Raw genomic sequence first — 22,494 nt, 5'->3', positions numbered from 1 at the left:
AACATGAATATTGTCTAGTTAATGAGAAAAAGCTTGTCAGTGAACAATAAGTCCGGCCTTAAAGTGGAGGGGGGAGAGAAAGAGTTTTAGTTGAAAACTTGTTTGTGGTAACTTAGATGCCTTTTAGAGGATGGTGTAATAAAGTATTGATTGTTCTATTTAAATAAATCCTGAAGGGGAGGTTTTCAATTTACCTGAGTGTTTGTTCTGATAAGAAAGGCTGAAAAGACAAGTGCCTTGTCATTGTCTGTGCTCAAACGGCACGATATCCTCATCTAAGTTTGTCAGAGAATTGGATTGAAATGTCACTTTATCTAATGGGAGGCATGAAATTGGCCTTGTCAGATAACCCACTTACTGTAAAAAACATCAGCTCGTATCTAATAGATGACATAAAAGTAATCAAACATTGAGCAAAAGGAAAATAGTCGGGTGGAATTGATTAAATGCGTTTGGTGGAGTAAATTAGAGTTCTACATACAGTCCCTAGGTTGAAGTTTCTAATAGTGGGCAGATCCAACACAGATTAGATTTAGGAGAACAGAATGAGCCTGTCTAGCAGACATCTGATTATTACAGAGTTCAGACTGCTTATTGAGTTCAAACAAGGTAAACCTAGGTGTCAAATTGGTTAAAAGGAGTTTGGCTAAGTTTTTAAGCAAGGGCATAGAAAGGTAGCCATCTGTAATGCTGGCAGCTTAAATGTCTGCATTTTCCAAATGGAAAATTTTTTTTAACACTGGGAAAAGACCCAAACCTCTTCAGGACCTCAAGAGCAAAGAATTTATTCTGGAGGACAAAGCCATTTTGACATCAAGACATAGTAAGAAAATATCAACAATTACTTATCTGTGGTATCAATTGTTCTCATACGTTAAATATACACAGATACTTGGCATCTGTTTTTGCTCTCTCCATCTAACCTTTCATGCTGGATCCATCACTGTGTGTACCCTTTTTTTACCAGCAGTGCTGGCATTAGAACTTATTTTTATTGTTGCCTAACAATTCTTATAATGAAGTCCAGTTTCATATGCTCATTTTGTGGCAACCTGACTGGAGACTTGTATTTTTCAGTGTAGGTGTGTGCCTCAGCCTGAAGGTGTTGAGAAAACCTCCAACTAGAAGAGCTGATAGAGTTCACCCATCTTAGTGAACTTGCCAAAGGAAAGTGCTGAAGGCTCTGGACTTTGAAGCAGTAATATTTTTTCATGAGGGTAGTAGTTATGTAAAAAATGCAGTTTTTCTCTTCCTGTGAAAATCTGTTCTCAAACACAGTTAACAAACTACTAAATAAAACCCAGTAAGACCCTGGGACTTATTTGAGATCTTCTTTCAAATTCCACCGAAATTCTAAATACAGTGTATGGAATTTAATTGCAAGCAGGGATCTCAGCTTCTCTGGGGCAGGCTGGATCCAGGTGCAGGGATCAAGAACTATGAGCTTACCATTTGTGTGCTCTTAGTGTACAGTCCTCCATTTTGCTGAATCCTTGTACTTTGAGAGTAAAATGATGATGGATTAACAATGGGGATAGTGAGGAGGGCAAGAACAAGAAACTGCATACCCAGATGAGGTTGCTTGTGCTGGGACTGAAAGGAAAGGCAAACTGGAGGTGTTTTGAAATGAGAGGGGGAAGGTAGGTGAAAATGGAACTACACAAGTACTAAAAGCTGGGGGGAAAGACATGGGGGTTCTGGTTGACAGCTGGCTGAACCTGAGCTGGCGTGTGGTGACCAAGAAGGTGACCAAGAACCTGAGCTGGCGTGTGGTGACCAAGAAGGCCGGTGGTGCCCTGGCCTGTATGTGGCCAGCAGGACCAGGGCAGTGATTGTCCCCCTGTACTTGGCACTGGTGAGGCCACACCTTGAGTGCTGTGTCCCCTTCTGCTCCCCTCACTACAGGAGAGACACTGAGGTGCTGGAGTGAGTCCAGAGAAGGGCAAGGAGCTGGTGAAGAGTTCTGGGAGCAGGTCAGGAGCAGCTGAGGGGGCTGGGAGTGTTTAGCCTGGAGAAAAGGAGGCTCAGAGAGGACCTCCTTACTCTCTACAGCTGCCTGACAGGAGGTCATAGCCAGGTGGGAGTCAGCCTCTTTTTCCAGGCAACAGAGGGCAGGACAAGAGCTCATCGACTCCAGTTTTGCCAGGAGATTTGGGTTGGACATCAGGAAAAGTATTTTTCCTTAGTTAAGCATTAGAATGGGCTGCCCAGGGAGGTAGTGGGGTCCCTATCCCTGAAAATATTCACTTAGTGCCATGGTTTGGTTGGCATCTTGGTGTTTGGTCAAAGGTTGAATTTCATTATCTTGGAGGTATTTTCCAACATGATTCTGTGATTTTGTAGAGGGGAAGAAAGAGGGGAAGGTAAACATACCCACATTCATGCATTTGCAGAAAGTGAGGAAGTAGATTTTGTCATTTTTCAAGATAGTGCTTCTGAGCCACAGAGAAGAAATGTCTATTTTTGTCTTTAACTCACTTAAATCTTAGAGATTTATATCATCTCCAGTGGCATCTCAGTGTGATGCCTTTCCCCTCCCAATAAAAATTTGAAAATAACTGCAAAGTAAAAGATGTCAAGATGTTGTAGAAAATGTTTGGAAAATCTGTGTAATTTAAGAACAAAGCAGTTTAAATAAAGGAGTTGCAGTTTCAAGTGTGTTTTCAATTTATTAAAAGTGCATAAGAATAAATAGTTTACATTCATGTATGGCTACATTTGTTTTTATTATCTGTGTAAGAGAAGGGCTTCTCCTTATCATAAAGTCTGTCTTTTCCTCATATTCAAGCAATCCATTTATGTAGAGTCACATGAGAGCACCTGCTTAAAGCTTTCTGTCACCTGCAGACCTTTGACTTTGTAAGGTAGCCATGATTTCCTTCCTCTAAGGGATTGCGCCCATTGTCATTTGTCAGAGAATTCAAGAGGAGGTTTGAAGTCTAAAAGGCATAAAATTTGAAGTCTGGATCGACTTACCTTTTTTTCTTCAGTTAATATTCTATGTTCAAAATATTCACAGTACTGAATAAATTTGGCCATTTGCTTCAGGAGGAGATATGCAGGGAAGAGCTCCTCTTCAAGATAAGTCATTGTACTAAATAGCTACTGCTACAAATTTGTTTCTGCTGTCAGTTGAAAGTCCTTCCTTGAACATACACAGCCCTGAAATATCAAGTCTATTGTACTGTTTCATAAAGGCATTAATTTGCATGCTATTTAATTGAGGCCACCCCAGTGGCTGCCAGTAAAACTGCTTTTAGTGAAGGACAGTAGTGCTGCAGTGTGGTACCTACCTAAGTGATTCAAACTCTTCAGCATTTTAAAAATATTAAATCATTCTGTCAAAAGAAGAAATAAATAAAACAGAAGAATACATTTCAGATTTCAGTCTTAAAATCAGTTAATTATATTTGGATATACAGTGTTTGTATTAGAGGATCTACTTAATTGACTCTTGTGTTTTTAACCAGTCACTTAATATGAGCATCATATGTGTAATGAAGGCTTGATTTTAGGTAGTCTCAATCTCTGGTAAGAAGGTAACTTTCGGTCTTAAAACATGTTAATAGTATGAAATTGCAGTATATGCAGGCTTTGCTGAAATATTGTGACTTGAATTAACCTTTTCATTGTGGTCCAAGAGAATTGAAAAACATGCCCTGAGGTATAAAAGGACAATAAAATACTATCTGTTTCAAGTACTTGTAATATTTGGAATGAATTGGTGTAACTACTAACCTTAGTGACCTAACTCCTGAGTTTGCATTTTGAATGGCTCTTCAACAGCCTTTAGTAGCATTTGAAACTTGAAAGTAATTAACTGTTCTTTCAGCATGGCTAAGTAAATGCCTTAGGATGCTTTATAAAAGTTCCATTTCACGTTTTGGTTCACAAAACAGCCTAATGATTTAAATTGATGCTAAATCATTTTGAGTCAAGTCAGAACTGTTTCCAGACATACTATCACTGTATGAAGCCATAGTTTACATACTTTAGGAAGAATAGTTTCAATCAAACAACAGTATGTTTCTAACTCGGCAATGACATCAGTTTGCCACATATTGCTATTGACATTAAACAATGCTTTCACTGCTGATTTGAAAATCTAAACAATATTCTTGATATCCTGGAATCTGCCACAATATTTTTATAGCTATTTTTATGTCAATTCCAATTAGTAATGCTTAATAGATATCTTCGGAGATGTTCTGGTTTGTTGCCCTTTGTATTGTGTTCTTCAGGATAGTAATCACTTAGGTTTTTTTAAGATGAAAACACACAGTGATGATTCCTGTGTTTGCTGGTTTGTGGTGTTTTATTTCATCAATTGCTAACAGATTGCACAAATCGAAGCTTGCATACAAGTGTACCTTGCTAATTAAAGACACCATCTATCTGAGACACAGCTAATCTTCAGTGTACTGAGTGTTCTGAGTTACTCTTTCTATAAATGAAAAAAGGTAGGATAATTACATGTTTGTTAAAATAGCAAGTCTGCTATTTCTCAAGAAATGCTTCCCAGAGATCCTTTCTCCCTTTTGCTTCATTCTTTTATTTTCTTTGCTTTAACTGTGACTTTGAAGAGCATGACAAAATGATGAAATAGATAAATTCAGCTTCTTGTCTGTTTGACTACCTGTATCTCAACACAGAGTGAAATGGTTAGCAGAAGAGGCTACGTCTGAATCTAAAGCTTAGGGAAGACAGATGTCCTTTGTTCATTGCATATTCTGTGTAGCCTTAAGAAGGTGGCAGTGTTTGCTGATTGATATGTTAAGAATAGAAAAGAATATTGGATCAAATAGTGCCTTATTACAGTGGCTTGATTTCATTCTACTTGAGTATGTTTAACCAACAGGAAGGTGAATTTTTTGCAGAAATGATGCATGAAATAGCAGAGTAATTTAACCAGTAGGGTAAAAAGATATGTTATTTACCTTTAAAAAAGATGATGTCTGCAAATTATTTCTGCAGTCTAATTTAAAATAAGATGTCCATTAAATATTAAATTAAAGTGGGTTTAAAACTTTGGTCGGGTTTGAAATATTCAGAATCCAAACTATCGGGATATCACACGCATGCTTGCTCTGTGATACAGAATACCATTTCTGCGTGGCAGTTAGTGAAAATAGCCATTACATGAAGTAGAAACAGACCTCTAGTAAAAACTCATTAAATCTTCCAGCTTTCATTTAGAAGTTCCTTGATTATAACCAAAGTATAAAATTGAAAAATTACTGTACTTACTCTGCTTATGCAGAAGTGAAAATATGAAGGCTGACTAGTTAAGTATATGGAAAATAATTCATAAAAAATTCATTTTGTTTTTGTGCAGAAATTCCTATTCTCATTATGTGTAAGGATAGGCTACAACATGAATGGTATCTTGAAAATATTAGTTTTGAGTAGGGTTAATATTAATATCAAAACCAAACTGTATTTGTATGAGAAAACCTGAGATTATCTTTCTTTTTAAATTGGGAGTTGCCATGGAATGTTGAGTGAATAGAATTCCATTTGCACCTGATTTGGAGTTATGAGGTTTAAACCAAAAGCTACAGGTTAAAATTTCCAGCTGCATAAGCAAAAGAATCTGAATATTGCAGTTTAATGAAAATAAGTCAGTCTGTAGTGGTGATTTCTTCATATACATGTTTTTATGCAGTCTTCAATGCTAATGTAGTACAAAACCTGTTGCTTATTTGAATGCTTTAGAAGTAGAAAAAATTGAAGTGTAATCATGGCTTGTTATCATACCTTACTGTTTTTCAGAGCCACCAGTTCCCATTGCTCCTCCTCAGCTGTCCTCAGTTGGTGCAACTTACCTCTGGATACAGCTGAATGCCAATTCCATCAATGGGGATGGACCTATTATCCAAAGAGAAGTGGAGTATCGAACTTCAAGTGGAAGCTGGTATGACATACAACCCGTGGACTCCACAAGCTATAAGATTGGGCACCTGGATCCTGATACAGAATATGAAATCAGTGTGTTACTTACAAGACCAGGTGAAGGAGGAACAGGTTCTCCTGGCCCAGCTCTCAAAACAAGAACAAAATGTGCTGGTGAGTACCTCAAGGTGACAGGAAAGTTGTAAGCATGTTTCTAGGGTTGAAGACAGAAGTTAATTCACTGGCAGTTTTTACTGTCTGTCTTAAACCAGCAGGTTGCAGGAATTAAGACTGAATGGTTTTAAGTATAACATATTAGCATTTTCCAGCTACAGTGACCTTGAAAGCCACCTTCTGTGCCACTGTAGACTGCAGATGAAATAATGACTGTGCATGCCTTTTTTTTTTTTCAATGTCAGTTGTATCAAACTTGTAGATGAAGTGAAAAGAGATCCTGAGTAACAGCAAAAGCATTCACTGTTGAGTCTCAATTAGCAGATGAGGTTTAGCAAAGGACTGCTTTCTTGAGTGACTGACAGCATGTCTCTTTACTAAATGAGATAGTGCAGTTTCTGGTGTGTTGTAGCAATCTTGGCTCCTGTTTTGAATGTTACAATTAATAGAGCTGACCTCTGATTGTAATAGCATACAAAGTTCACCTATTATATAGAAGCAATTGTAGAATACTTTTCAGTAAGACTGGCAGTGATATTAGTTTGGGATTTAGCTGCTCAGAAAATAATAGAGAATACTGTGACCTGGATTTTCTTTGGTCATGACTACTTTCCCCCAATATTTTGAATCATCTCTTTGCTGCTGTAAAGCTGGTGGAAGATAGGCAGGAGTGTAGCTAGAGAAAATGGGAGTAAAAAGTGGTATTAGCTCATTGTTCCTAGTCTCTTAAGGAATTACTTGGTTTTACTTGCCTTTTTAACACAAAAAATTGTGTACTTCTACAGAAATAATGTTTCCATTGCATATACTTTTTAAAAGTTACCTGGCCACCTGTCAGTGAGCAAATGTCATTTCAGTTCAATTGAATTGGTGTGATGTCAAACACAAAATGAAGTATAGTTGTTGTCAGAATCCCACATTTATGTTCTGAAGGTGCAAACTTATACAAGTACTAATTAATTTATGTTATTTTTGGTATTTTTTCTTCCTCTCATAACTGGAAAGAAGTATTTAATGAAAGGTACCAGAAAGCAGTACAGCTAAATTATAGTAATAGGTAAGAATTTTGTATTTATAAGATTTTCTCTACTAAGCTAAGCTAACTTCAGCTTAGTCAAAAGTGGAGCATCCAAATGAAGTCTAGCTCCCTTCAGGAGGGTTTCTGGGTCACTGTGCCATTCATAATAATGTAAATGTCTGTCTGGACAAGGCAAGTACATATTTAATACACAATATTTCCAGTTATTTTAACATTAAACAGTTTTTCTAATAGTTTTTTTCATCTGCTTGTAAGATCAGGTAATGCAGTACTTGGTGCTGTGTAAGTGAGTCTGTCCTGTAGGATTGTGTTTTGTTACCATCCTTGCATTAGTCACAGATCCAAAATGCAGTGTCAAACAGGCATGCTGTGAAGGAAATTTAACTCAACCTCAGCCAGACTTAGTAGAGAGTGATATCCACAATTTTGGTTATATTTAAGAATATCATATGCTTTCTGTTTTCTCAGTGTTCTCAGTTACATACTGTTGAGTATTAAAACAGGTATTCAGTTTCATAAACCAGTGTGTACTGGAAGTGTTTTATTACCTGGTAGTGTCTTGTAATACATCAGAATTATTTGTGTTTTCATTAAGCTAAACAGTAACCTTCTTAAATTAGAAGCAGAAAGTTAAATGAGTGAGAAATGTAAATTGAATGATGATATTAAATCTGTCTCTACAAATTGGCTTTTTTTATAGCAGAAGACCCTGCTTTGAAGGTGTAGTGGTTATTGGTTAACTGTTAGCAAGTGACATGCTAATAACTGGCCCAAGGGTTTAAAAAGAGATGCTGATAAACTAATGACGGTATAATTAAGCTGGGTAGGAGTAAAATAATGCCAGTCTCCAAAGCATACCATACAATTAATAAAACAGGAGTCTTTAAGAGAAGAATCATTGCACCTTTTTAATTACTGTGATAATTGCATGCTGCTTGCCTGTTCCCTAGGGGAAGATAGTGAACCACTTGGAGACTTGAAGCAGTATGCTAGGCATTCAATAATCTTAATAGTTCTCCAAAGCATTTGAAATATGTTTTCATTTTAGCAAAATGAGATTTCAGAGGCTTGTAATAGACAAGTCTTATCTGTAAGTTTATGAAATAAAAGCATCTATAATTAGAATGCAAAGAAAAAAGTCTCTCCAGACTTGGTTGCATCACACTTACTGGAGCAGTTGCCACTTCAGAAAGTGCTTTGTTTCCTTTTGATGAAATATAATGTAAGTGCTCTTTCAGTGTAATTCTCAGAAAGCCAGAGAATTACATTGAGGTCTGGATTAGATTTTACCTAGAATGTGAACAGGTTTGAAGGAGTTTAATGGATTTTGGCCACGGTAAACCACGTTTGAGTCAGACTCAGAAAGAAGGGGTTTTCTCATTTAAAGGTATGAAGTGGAGGCCTTCCCAGATTGTCTGGAATTTAAACCACCTGTTCCTATGCTGAAATCTCCCTCTCCCCACAGCCATCTCATATGGTGTTGTGAACCTAGAGTACAGAATGCCAGGGATGGGGCATCCACAACTTCTCTGGGCAACCTGTTCCAACTGCCTCACCACCCTGACAGTAAAGAATTTCTTCCTAATATCTGATCTAAACCTACTCCCAGTTTGAAGCTCTTCCCCTTGTCCTATCACTATTGTTCCTGATGAGACCCAGTCTTACCCAAAACCAGTGAACTGTCCATAGTAAAACTAAAGTAGATATGTTAAAGGATTAGTAAGATAGACTGTGTTTTGTAGTTTCTTCTTATCCATATCAGTATTTCTGTCAGTAGATTTATTTATTTCAGGGCTTTCCAGCATTCCTTGTCTTTGACGTTCATTGCATGATACAAATCTTGTTCTGGTCTGTGTCTGTGCATTCTGGTGGTGAAACAGTGCCCCAGTTAAAACACACCTGAATAATGCAGAACTGCTAAATGAGCTCCTGCAAATTTATTTTTTTTCTTTGCTATGGCCCCTCTATTATGAGACTTTATTTCTAATTTATGTTGTTCCTTGAATCTGCTGGTGAACAGATACATCTTAAAGACAGCTACCTTAGGAAGAAAAGTTAAAATAAAATCCTCCCTCCTGCTGAAGGAGGGGATTGTTAAGGCCCCCTAGGGAAAGTTGTTTTCTTTTTCTCATATTTTTTTTTCACTGTGACATTTGGCATAATTTCTGAAAATTAGCATTTTTTCCCTTACTGAACCAGAAAACTCTATTGTAATTTAGGAAAATTGAAAAAATAAATAAAAGAATCTTCTTATGCATATCTCCAAACTGTGGAGTTTTTTTAACAGTCAGATCTACTTCTTTGTGCTAAGACACAATTACTGCCCTGGAGTATTTGCAAAAACAATCACTGTCAATTTAACCAATAATTTTCATACAATGAAGTAACAGGAATGTTTAAATTAACATAGTTGATTTTTTTGATCTTTTGCTGTCTCTTCTATCGCTGTCACCTGAGCCTGTCAGGAGGAAAGATGTTACTCCCAGTACAACTGAGCTCTTGAAACACTGCTGCAGGTTTGTTGTAAAATGTCTGGTACTCCTAGAAGGCTTGTTACAATCTGGAAGAACAGAGCAGAGGAACTCTTTAAATCCTCTCTCTTGAAAAAGAATAATCTTTGTTTTTCTCAGTTTGCTCACTGCTCTGCATTCAGCTGGTTATTCTTCCAAGGTGTCAAAATTATTTCACCTGTTCTGTGCTGCCCACTGACATCCACTGGTGTTGTGAACAAAAATCTGTGTGTCAGAATAAACTGGTGGAAGTCTATCTTACTAATCCTTCAATATGAGTATCCTCTTCCCTCTGATCAATTCAGACCTGCATCAAGTTGCACAAGGCAGAGGTGTTTCTGGGCAGATGGCACAGGCCTGGAACTGTCTTGAACCCTGAATTTAAATTCAGTGTGCTCAGGTATACTGAACAGAGTGCTGGACAGTACTCAGTGCCACCACTTTTGTTCTGCCCTATGACATGGAGCACTGTCCAGGTCTTCAGGATGGACAGTCTGTATCTTCTTGTGTACAACATTCTGAATAATAAGTCAGTTTTGCAGTTGCTTTTCCCTGTTTTCCACCCTTCCACCTTCTTTCATTATTAATTCTCTTGTTAGTCTCTCCCTTTGTCAGTGTCCATGCCCTAGCCTTTCTGGAAACTCAGTGGTGCTTCCTGCTGATTTTCATTCCCTTCCCCATTCTGTATCACTATTAGGAAAGATTACTTCCTTCCTAAGAACTTCTCTAGGTAGAAATGGCAGCTGCCTTTCTCTATCCTTCAAGACTGCAATCTCTTGACCTTTTTGTCTCAAGAAAAGAGGAAGGATATTAGTGTCACCGAGCATTAAGTTAGTCCTCCTCATTGCTATACCATGGGGAGCTGCCTGTGAACAGATTCAGGGTTTTTCAGGCGTATAACGAAGTCTTAACAGTGCTTAGTTTTGTGATCATAGGAAAATGTCAACATGAAGCCATACTGCAGGGTTTTTTTCCACATCTCTTTCTCTTAGCAATTTTCTTCAGAAGTTTTAACCAAGGTTTTTGCAGCTGTGTTGTATTAGAGCTGGACCTCAGGTCAGAGACGTCTGAACCCTGAGGAGCAGGGTGCAGATATTGCACCATTTTATTTTCCATGGAAAAGTTCCATGATATTTCTAAAGTTTCTATTCCTAACCTGAAACTGTAAAAACTTTAGTAGAAAGTTGCATTGATTTATCAGAACTTGAAGTCCACAGAGAACTTACATTTTATTTATGGTTTTATTATTTAAGTGAGATCCTACTGTATTGTCCTTTTTTCTAAAGCCTTTCTTCTACAAGCTGTCTCATATGAGGTCTCTTTCTCCTCCTAAGGGTAAAAGGTAGTTTTGGATTTTCTGGACTGTAGGAGGTAAATTGTAGCTATCAGATATGCAGGAGGTAAACTGAAAGATTTTAGTAGACTTTCAAGAAAATGCTGTGTAGTGAGATCTATGTCCATGGGTCTGTATCACTGGTCACTTACTTCTGATAGGGAATCAAAACAGAAATGCATCTTCTTGGAAGGGGCCCTTCAGAAAACACAAATGGTTTTCAGCACTGACTAATGTATTAAAGCTCTTCTTTGACAGCCACTTGTCTGGAAACAAGGTGCCCAAGGTGCTACTTCTGAGATGACTTCTCTGATGCTGTGCTACAGAACAGCTTCCCCTTGTGTTATCAAGACTCTTGGGTTGGGAAGAACCCAGATAATCCAAATTCCTCCCATACAAAAATCTCTTTAAATCTAGTTCTCTTCCTCCTTATCTTACAGTCTAGAATTTCCTCTAGGAGTCCTTTAAGTTCCCAGGAGGGGAAAAAAAAAGGAAAAACACCAAACAAAAAACTGCAGTCTGGATAGTCTCACCATAAACCCTGGGAAGATGGTGGAACAACCATACCTGGAAACCATTTTTAGGAACACAAGGGACAAAAACATGATCAGGAGTAGTCAGCATAGATTCAGAGAGGGGAAGTCATACTTGATAAACCCAAACTCCTTCTGTGGTGGAATGATTTTGTAAATGAGTAAAGAGCACTGGAGATATGCAAAGGTTACCTGGACAAGATGCTGTAGTTGACACTGGTAGAGCAAGGGTGGTGTACAGTGAGGGTTGGACTGGATGAACCAGACCCTTCCTACCTCAGCTACTCTGTGATTCCAAGTTTCTGTCAAAATCTTGGAAGAGAAGCTGTCACCATGGTGTTTGTTACATTCCCCTAGACTCTGCTTTAATACACAGACCATGATCTTTCCCTGTATTCCCATGTATTCCCCTATTGTCATGGTTTGAGCCTGGCACAGAGCCAGTGCCCCCCATGAAAATGCCCTCACCCTGGTGTCTGCTGTGAGATGTGACCAGGAATAAGCAAAACAGGCTTTAGCTTAAACATAAAGAACACTTTATTACCTAAACTACAGGGAAATAGGGAAAAACTATAAGGAAAAGAAAAAAAAATTGAAAACCTTACAAAAACCACTTTCCTCCTCCCCACTACCTGACTTTCCCAATCCGATACATTCTCCCAAATCACCAACTGCCCAGCCTTGGCACCACACTTTAGTATACTCAAACTGCAGTTCATGAAGAGGAAAGGAGTCCTTCTTGTTCCATAGGCTTCCCCTGGAAACACACTGAAACCTCGTGTGCTTCCCTGTCACTTCGGCACCGCCCGGAAAAAAAGTCCTTTTGCCGCTTGTGACATCTTCCTTCCATGCCCAGTGCTCTCACCACTGCGCATGGCCAGAGCTGCTTTTAGGGTTGTCTTTCAAGGATGCCTTGTCTCACTCCAAAAAGGCACAGTCTCTGCTTTGGGACATCTGTCCCCCCCATATTTTTCCAACCCCCTGGGGCCGGGGGGTCCTCACGATGAACCCTCCTGGTTCTGAGCCACTGCTTCCCCCTAAGTGCAGTCTCTGTGTCACAGGAACAACTGAGTCCATGGCCACAAGAAAAGTCCAGCCAAAAGGCCACTCCAAATCATCTCTCCCCATTCAATCATCTCCACGTTCTTCGGGCCAGGCCCTTGTCTCATCTCATCTCTTATCTCCCTTCTTATTCAGCTTCGAGGAGGATTAGCATTTTTGCAAGGCCCCAATCATGAAAGAAAGGGGTTAAAACTTTCAGTCTCTGTCCCGGAGCTGCGGCACTCCCACACATGCTGCCGCTCCGGCCGGGCACTCTTCTCCCCCCCTTCTCCTCCTGGGCCGGCTGCTATCACATTCGGTGTCGCCGGCTCTCTCTCTCTCTCTCTCTCCGGGGGGGGGGGAATGGCTGCCCGAGGGCTGACTCTCTGGGATCTTTCCACCCTTCCATCCTCGAAGGCCTCCTCACCTCCCATCTCTGTCCAGGCCCAGGGCCTCCCACGTGGCTGCCCCTCCCCGCCCAGCAGCAGCGGCTGGACAGGGGAGGGTGATCTGACCTCTTCGCCGCGACGTCCCAAGAGAGCCTCCCAGGGCCAGAGCCCTGCTTTTAACCCCTGTGTATTCTCGGAGGTGTGTCCAAACCCCACTGGCTACACCAGGTGCCAGTCTCAAACTCAAAACCTTCATTGGTTTGACCACAGCTTCCCAGAATTCCCACTTCTTCCTGGTCAAACCACCACACCTATATTCCCATGTATTCCTGTCCTAGTCTGAAGCTGTATAAAGATTGAGATGCAGTGTGATGGAAAGACTTCATCACAGACAAAAGTTGAAGTTATACTGCATTGTTCTAAATGCCTCTCTACATTTGTTGTTGCCAGGGATGGCAAAACCAGAAAATTTTCTTTTAGGAAATAAACACCATGAAAGTATCTGCCCCTTCTTCTCAAATGTGTCTTTCCTTTGCAAGAGAAATCACAGGTTGGTTCTCCAGTCAGTGAATTTTCAGCCCATGAACACAAAAATTCTAATATTGGCAACCAAAAGAACTGGCGTTATTTAGAAATAACTAATGCCTCCACTTTTGTGTCTACATTGGCTTCTAAATAAATAGGTTTTGGTTAGATAAAGCATCCAGAGATGTCACTTGAGAAACAGAACATTTTCACTCCCATGATTTTTATCATTTTCACATCAATTTCACATGGAGGAGAGGGGAAAAAAGAGGACAGGAAAACTGCTGCAAGTATGTAGGTCTGTTGGCTCTTTCTGACATGTGTGCTGAAGGTATGAAAGAAATATAGACAGAGTCTAGTGTTGATAAGGACACAGAGCATGATACCTGACTCTCAGATCAGTTTTTTTGAGAAGTTGTGCATTAGAATAAGGAAAAACATTTGGGATTCTTTCCTGACAGTTACAGCTAGGTTAATATACAGCTGGAAACAGAGGGTATGTGAAAATAACTGCCATGTCTTGGTTGTGTGAGAAGCAATCATATAAATGGTGACTTATTTTTTCACTTTAACAGATTCCCATTTCAAAACATTTGCAGAGGAAGAAATTAACCTGCTCTTTGAGACAAATGAACCTTCACTAACTTAGAGCAAACCTGAGGGGCAAAATTATTAATTTCACATCTGCCAAGTGGAGGCAATGTGAATGAAGCATAATGACCCTTAAGGAAAAGTAGATAATATGATTTCTCCTGTGACATATCTTCATCTCCAGTCTTTGTTGCAGTCTCTTATTAGTTACAAGGAAAGGCTCAAAAACGCTCCAACAATTATTGTACCCAACTTCAATTCAGGAAGAACTGCTTGTTATGGAGTGAGAAAAACCCAGCAAGCTGGAACTGTACTGGTTATAAATAAAAGACTGCCATGTGGGCATCTTTAATGAAAGTGGTAAATAATAAATACTGGTAAATAGTTGTAAAAAATACTGTGCTTACAGGGTGTTTCTTAGTATTACTCTGTTCTGAACAAATGAAATACAAACTGTTTCTAGATGCTTTGAATCTCTTTTCTCAGAAGTATATTATTACTGCAGATTTAAATTAATGCATTGGTACTCGGTTATTAAAAATAATTAAACATAACAGGAAAGGACCTTCTCTGTATTTCCAGTGAAATTTCATGGATGCCTTGACATTTATCCTTACCAACTTTATGTCAAGCACTTTCTCCCCTCTTTCGAGGCCCATTTTTAAATTCAGCTTTTCCAGTTCTCACATACAGTTACGCCATACTGTCTTCCACTCATAGGCAAACTTAATTTTTAATTATGTTAATCCTTTGGCAAATGAAACAGGAAAGTATAGCTTTTCCTCTGACTTGGTCTTATCCAAAACCAAAGCAAAATCTTTTATACATTTGAAGTGACCAGTGTGTGTTTACTTCAGTTTGTGTCTGAAAGAATAACTGACTGTATGGGCCAAAGAGTGTGTATGTATATATACAGACACACACATATATCGCCATCTCTCTTTTCTTCATATATACATGTGAATGTATCAACCCTATGGCCAAAGAGAATTTAGGCCCTAAAAGGCAGGTTTCTTGCTTAAAAAAATATATAGTTGTGTGAACTTGTAAGCCAAGTCTAAAAACTCCTTTTGTTTTAGGAGTCAGGAAAATAGGATGTACCACAGACATCTATGATACTAAATATCACCACCTTGTGAAGGTAATCCCATTTTCCCTTATGACAGACCTGCATGGCAGGAGGGAGCACCCAATTAACAACAACTCTCTTGTCAAATGGAGTATTTGATGTTAGAGTTCTGGTTGTTTGCCCTGAGCCTCCTGAATAGGGGCACTAGTTTGGCTCTCTCATCTTCTGGAATTAAATTCTGGCAGTACTGTGTCAAATCAGTTTAAATTTTAAGCAAGTTATTGGATGAAATTTACCAGTGGTTTTAAAGGGTGTTAAAACATGGAAGTGGATGAACAGACAGGCATGCTCCTTGGTTTTAATATTTTAAGGCTCATTGTTTTGTTTGAGACTGTTAGACTGTGTGCTGTCTTGCCCAGCAGCTTTGGCAAGCTTTAAAAGCACATAACTGCACAATTCTATCAAAGTATCTATGAAACATCCAGGAATTATTTAGAAACACAGAGATGCTTTAGTTTTTAAACCTTTTAGTAGTTTGAGGTTTTTTTCAAATTAAAAAACATAATTATCAAAGGTTTTTAGAAAGAATGGTATATTAATTTTACTTCAAAGGAAAATGAACAACTACACTACTCAGGTGCTTCCAGGTTTTTTCAGTGCTTGGGAGGCACTTTGGCTTTGCAAACCTGTTTGTTTTGCAAATGTAGTCTTTTTCAGAATTCATTCCAATCTCCTAAAGGTTCCCAGGAAGAAAACCTGGTGCTGAGTTCTGGCTTTTCTGGTAATACCTTTTTCTATAAAGTTCAGTTGGTCTCGAGACCGTAGACTATGTGTCAAGTTTGAGACCTGAAATCTGGGCAGATGGTGATAAGAAAGATATCCTGATTTTGGAGGAAAAAATTACCCGGTCTTCAGAGTACTAGACTGTTGCAAATAGGTCTACAGAATTACCTAAATTATTAATTTAATTCTGTCCTACAGTCCAAGGATCTCTCATGGTGAGCATTTGTGCATGGCATTTCTGTTTACAACAAAAACAAAGCTGAGATAGCTCACAGAGCACTAGACCTCAGCTTCTATAGCTGTAAAAAAAGAGGGGTTTTTTTGATGATCCGTCTAATTGCTGTTAAGTGTGGCCTTCAGGAGGAGAGGGGCATCCCCATGGAGCTGGGATTCTTCCAGACTCTTAAGAGGCCAGAAAAATGTAAGTGAGGGAAGATACTCTGTATTCTTTTTTTTCCTACTCTGTGTCTATATGGCTAAGTGAATTCTGGCCCAGGAAAAGAACCGTTTCACTGGGAAGCATTCAGCAAGGAAATACCAACTTAAATCTCTAAGAAGAAGAAAGAAATAAAATTGACAAAGGCCTTGCTTAGCATTATCATGAGGTGCTGAGTTAAAAGACAAATAGTGGAGATTAAAATCAAATTGCCAGTAAAGTTAACGATTTATGGCTCTTGCATTTCAGTATGCCCAGCTATCTCAAATACTTTCAACAACTTTGTTTTCAAATTTATGCTTTTGATGTCTGCATTTAGGTGTCTTTTAATTTATACCATTATTTGAGCACACTTATTGTTATTTAAAATATATTAACAGCTATCTCTGCATCTAGTTCATGTTTACTCATTCCATTAAATTTGATCCACTTCCTGAAAGGAGAAAGAAGGGCTTTCTTTGGGGAAAGGGAGAGTTCAGTTTCATTTGTTAGTTCATTAGTTGGTACTTTTGAAAAACTCTCTGAAGGTATTTTGGTGCCAAAGTTTTGCAGTAGAAAATCATGTTTATAGTGGACCGTTGTCTTTTAGAATTATCATATGGAAAATGCATATGAAGCAAATGAAACAAAAAGGTAGTAAGTGTTTACTCTTGACGTGCAGAAATGCCTTTTCATTTCTAAAAATTTATGTTCTTTGGGAACAAAAATCAGATTGTCTGTCAGTTGCTCTTTGTTTTGACTATTTCTGCACATGTTTTGTTGGCAATTAGCTTAAAAAAAATTGAAAAAATTTTCTTAATTACTGTTGCATAGTGTTGAATTTGAGAGAATGAACCAATCTGTAACTGGCATGTTTGGCCAAGTAAATGAAAAAAATAACTTTTAATGACCTGAGCATAATTATGGGTGACTTTGGAATGATGACTGGCAAAAGTTGTACTATAATTAAATTTCCATTATAAACGTTTCAGTTTTTTTGTCTGACATGTAGGGCTAGATTGTCAAGAGTATTCATTTATAAGAGGAAAAATTAGAGAGCTATAATTTATAATTCAGGGTAATCAATGAAAGCATTTCTTTTGTCAAAAAACCTTTCACTGAAAAACAGCATTGTATTGTTAGTTGTTTTAAAAAGAAACTAAAAATCCTTTTGTTACTTTTTTCACATACTGTAAAAGGAGATGAAAATTTCTGGTGGTTGAATCGTGCTGTAATTCACAGTAATATTATGCAGATAGGGCTTCTCAGACTGTTTCTCTTTATTAACCTTTACTTTGTGTAAGTCTGTATCTAAGATTGTTTATGAAGAAATATGATCTTTTAAAGGCCATCTTAGCAAGATCCTATTTAGTCTTGAGCAGAGTTGTTTCTGATAGAAGTGACAGTGTATTCTCATTTTCAAACTGTCCAGTTATTGATTGAGACGGACCCTTTACTTTTCAGTACTGGAGTCTCAAAGAAAATGAATAAATACATTAGAAGGCTACTCCATTCATTCCTACATAATCTTTCAAAGGGAGCAACAGCACAGATTAGTATTTAAAAAGTTTGGGTACCAAACTTGATACATCTAGATTTTTGCAGGCAAGAGCAGATCTCAGAATCACTCTCATTTAACAATTAGATACGTAATTCTTCTTCCATACACTCATTTGGTCTCTGCATTTACAGTAGCCTTTTATGTGCTTCAGTTATCATTGTTAATTAGGCACAGGTCTAATTGCACTCTGATTCCTCTTAATATACTATCTGTTTCTTCTTTAAGTGAAATGTATATGCCATTCATCTCAAAATATGGTTGGACTCTTGACAGAGTAAAAATTACTTTGATCTTACCTATGAGAGTGTTAAAACAATGAACTATTATTGCTCTGATAACATCACAGAACAGTTTGCCATGAATCTTCCAAAACTAATTTCTTTCATTCTGGGTTACAGTGACACAATCTCTGCTAGGCAGTTAGTGTACAATATGGTACTGAGTTCCTAAAACAAGTGCCTTGAAAATAGTTTATTTTCATAACGATAATTTTCAGAGACTGTCTACTAAAATTCAAAGTGGTTGTTTATTGCTGTGTACTACCACTTTACTGTAAATCTCTCCAGTTACAGATCATTGCTTATGAAAGCAGTCAGTGTTAAAATCTTAAAAATCTGTCATGAAAGTACTTTTCTGCATTTACTTTTATGCTCTGCAGTAGTTGCTTCCTGGTTCTTATTGCAAGCTGCTGAGACCAGTTTGTATGTCTTCTTTCTTTTCATGCAAACAACGGGTTTTAATCTTCACAACTGATTTATGCACCCATTGTTCAAACTATACGATTTGCAATTAGATAACATCCTAGAGCTTTAGTCTGCATTTGGAGCTTTACAGATGCACAATGTTGCAATGGATCAGATAAGAGGTTTTTTCTTTAAAATGTTTTGAGCTGTCTTCTGTTATTGAGAAGTTTAAAGTGGCATGGCCCTAGATGTCTTCAGTAACAATTGTAATCTAATCGCAGTTGATTTGACAAGTTGAATTGCTGAAATGGCAGGGCAAGAGTGTTCTGCCTTTTCCATGTCTTAATGATGCACAAAGAAAAAAGTAACATTCAGAGAATTCTATAAATACAAGTAAATCCTAGACCCATCTAAACATTTAATTATTTCTTTATGGCAGCTAGCTTGTTACTTTGATTAAAAATGGTTGCATCTAGTATTTCTGAGCAACTGATGGGAGCAAATCTTTATGAAGTTCTTGGATTGTATATAAATAATGACTTATTTTTCAGATTTACAACACATGCAGCTAGGTTTATTTTTGTAAGCACAAGTAACCAATTCCTTTTTTATTTTTCCTCCACAAGATTATTTCTTGCCCTGAAGGGATGATGGTACACATAACAATGGATAAGTTAATTTTAAACTCATTTTAGCAAAGGCTGAACTATGCTTGCTAAAAGTTTCCATCATGATAAAAGAGGAAGAGTAGCCATTTCAGAATAAGCTGCTAGTAATTGGCAATGTTGCACAAACAGTTGGTAAGGGACTGGTGATAAAATGTTTGTGACAGCTGTGTGCTCTGGTGTCTCTAGGCATATACTTGCTTGTGCTATTTCTCATGCAAAACATTAAATACGAGGTTAGCAAATTAATTCAGAAGTTACTTAGTTGCTTTTACATGCCTGGCTAAAAGGAAATGCATTGAGTTAAGTTTAAAGTAGTAGTAGTGACTGTCTGATTTTTTTTTCAGTATGAAATATTAAAGAATATATCCTATTCAGGTGCTGTTTTGAAGGAAACTGACAGTGACTTCATTTGTCTTGGCTGATACAAAATTGTCCAGGTATTCAAATCACCGTTTTGCATTGCTATAATAGAGGAACAGGGCACATGATGTAGAAAACAACAAAAAAAATTTGCCTGTTTTCAATTTTAAGTTTCCTCAATTACAAAAATTACTGGTTTTGTGTTTGGGATGGAGAAAAAAGGCTTCAGCGGTGTCGCAGTTATATTAGATATTAATATTACAAATGGAATCACTTTTTCCAGTAAAAAACAAAAGGTGAGATGTGCAGCAACTCAAGAATGCACTAGAATGAAACAACATGCAGGAACATACAGAAGGTGTCATGGGTCAATAAGCCTTTACCTGTTCACAGATCAAAACTTGTAGTAGCCTGGCATGCATTACAGATATTACAGATCCTAGCTCTTCTTCCAGATAAAAGGCAAAAATAGTGGCTTTCTGGGCTGGGTAGGGGAGCAGAAGTTAATGTGGAATCTGTCTATTTTTGAGGAAGGGAGAGGACTAAGCTTATTTCAGATAGAAGCATTCTAGATGAGGTTCAGGAGACCTTGAGTCCTTTCCTTTTGCAAAAGTTTTTTGTTTGGTTGAAGCTCACTAATCCAGTCCAACCTGGCGCTGCATTTTTTGCTGATTTACAGCATTTTAATTTGCTTGCATCAGTCCTCATTCTCATTACATTCCTGTTTTATTCGTTATGTTTAGCACCAGTTTTTGGGTAGCATTTTATGTGTAAGCCACGTAACAAAATAGGTTATGTAAGCATAATCCTGAAAAGCACAGTTGATAAAGCAGTAGTTGAAATAACACTAGATTTTGGTTCTCACTGCTAATGATCTATTGCTCAAAAAAAATATTCTGAGGCAAGTCTATGGTATTTATCAGGAGTAATCATGGAAACAAAGAAATGTTTGTTTTTAAGGTACTAATAAGCAATCTTATTATGCTGTATGATTGTATTGCCATCATGCTGTTATTTCAGATCATTTTATTTTGGCAGAATTAAATATCAGCCAGTAAAACTCGACTTAATTTTTTTTTTCTCTGATCAAACTGGAAAAGGTTTTGTCAATATTTTCATAATAAACTTTCTGCTGATTTTGCCCTGCAGTTGCTATGAGTAATCTAAGGAAATGCTGTGGTTCCTTGCACAGCTTAGCACCTATGGAAACAATAAATACTACTCCTATAAACTTATTTTCTAATATTCAGCAGAAGTATAAGTTTCCAACTAAGAGCAGCCTCCAGCTTTTACATAGGCTGTCAGGAATGGTGGTTGTGCCACTGAGTTTGTATCTTTGGTAACTTGTAGTCAGCATGGAAAGAGAGACGCTGTAAAAGGTTGATTGAAAGCAGGAGCCAAAGTGGTTTTGCTTATCTTTTAAAGGACTCCTTTATTTATTTCCTATTTTAAATTTGTCTTTTAAATTTTGATCTGTTTCTACTGATGGTAAAATGCTTATAGAGAGACTAACCTACTGCATCTTTGCTAGTACCCACAAGGTACTACCACCCTCTTTAGGGATCAAGATAAAGCATTTTAGGATGAAGGTAAGATCAGTTGCTCCTATCAAATATGTAAAAAGACCTGCCTGGGCTGTTGAACAGTTATAGTCCTAATACCTATTGATGAAGGACAAAAATCAGTTGCTTTCCTAAAATAAGATCTAGTTTAAACCCTCTCTTTCAGGACATTGTTGATTAAGTTCTGCGATATAATGCAGATGCTGCTTTGACTTTCTGAATCTGAGCAGAATGTGTTCTTATTCTAAATGGAGAAGACAAATGTCTCCTACATCTTCCAAACTGTATCCATTAATTTTAGATGGGCCATTGCCAAGGTTAAAGTATAACACACTGACTTGGCTCAATTTCAGTAGCTTTTTCAAGGATGATGCTTTTTGTTCCGTCAGTGGAGACAGAAGTTGCCCAAACATCTAATATAAACAAGAGAATTTCCATACCAGATAAAAAGACCAAATTCTGAAGTCAATTGCCATGGATTTTATGCAGCTGATTTGAAATACTGTGAGAGGTGCCAAGGAATTGTGCTGCTTAAGAATAAGCTCACAACAGTACAATGTTACCAGCAGAGTTTCATGTTCTAGAGGAAAATAAAAATAATTCTCTCATTTTGTCAGAAGGATTGGATTTGTTTGCATTCTATTTTTATTAATTCCTAATGGAAGAGGAGAGGTTTTCTGAAGGGTCTTTTTTCATCAGATTTGAGTTAGTAACAGAATCATAGAGGTTGAAAAAGAATGTCTTGTTAATTCATCAGCCTAGCACTACGTAGTCGCCCCTCAAGTGCCACAGCCCCATGCTTCTCAAATGCTTCCAGAAATGGTGGTTCCACCACCTCCCTGAGCAACATATTCCAATGCCTCTCTCAGAGGCAGAAATATTTTTTTTTTCTAGTATCTAATTCAGGGCCATCACCTCTCATCTTTTCACTTGAGACATGGCAGAAGAGAGGAATCTCCACCTCGCTACACCCTCCATGCCGACAGTTGTACAGAGCAATAAGGTCACCCCTGAGCCTCCTTCTTCTCCACACTAAACACTTCCAGCTCCTTCAGCTGCTCCTCATAAGCCTTGTGCTCCAGACCTCTTGCCAGCCCAGTTGCCCTTCTCTGGGCATGCTCCAGCACCTCAACACCTTTCTTGCAGGGAGGGACCCAAAACTGAATGCAGGATTCCAGGTGTGGCCTCACCAGTGCTGAGTACAGGGAGACAATCATTGCCCTCGTCCTGCTGGCTTCACTGTTCCTGAGATGGTGTCAAATGCTTTATGGAAATCTAGGTAGACAGGACTCATAAGCGTGTCACTTCTGTCATAAAAGCAAACAGGTTGGTGAAGCAAGACCTGCCTTTTCTAACCCCGTGCTGG

General features: G+C 38.1%; 1 protein-coding gene across 8 annotated transcripts in view; it reads left to right on the top strand.

Annotated features, from left to right (window-relative positions):
• Positions 1–22,494, top strand: part of PTPRM (protein tyrosine phosphatase receptor type M) — a 443,102-nt gene that overhangs the window by 168,387 nt on the left and 252,221 nt on the right. For all 8 annotated transcript variants that reach the window (XM_064705880.1, XM_064705877.1, XM_064705876.1 and 5 more), the window contains exon 7: positions 5,773–6,066. In XM_064705880.1, the coding sequence (XP_064561950.1) occupies positions 5,773–6,066 (294 nt within the window). The remainder of the gene's footprint in view (positions 1–5,772; positions 6,067–22,494) is intronic.

The sequence above is a fragment of the Zonotrichia leucophrys genome, chromosome 2, assembly GCF_028769735.1.
Source record: "Zonotrichia leucophrys gambelii isolate GWCS_2022_RI chromosome 2, RI_Zleu_2.0, whole genome shotgun sequence".
NCBI classification, from domain to species: domain Eukaryota; kingdom Metazoa; phylum Chordata; class Aves; order Passeriformes; family Passerellidae; genus Zonotrichia; species Zonotrichia leucophrys.
The sequence above is the reverse complement of the archived record's forward strand: the minus strand, read 5'-3'. Positions and strand labels throughout refer to the sequence as shown.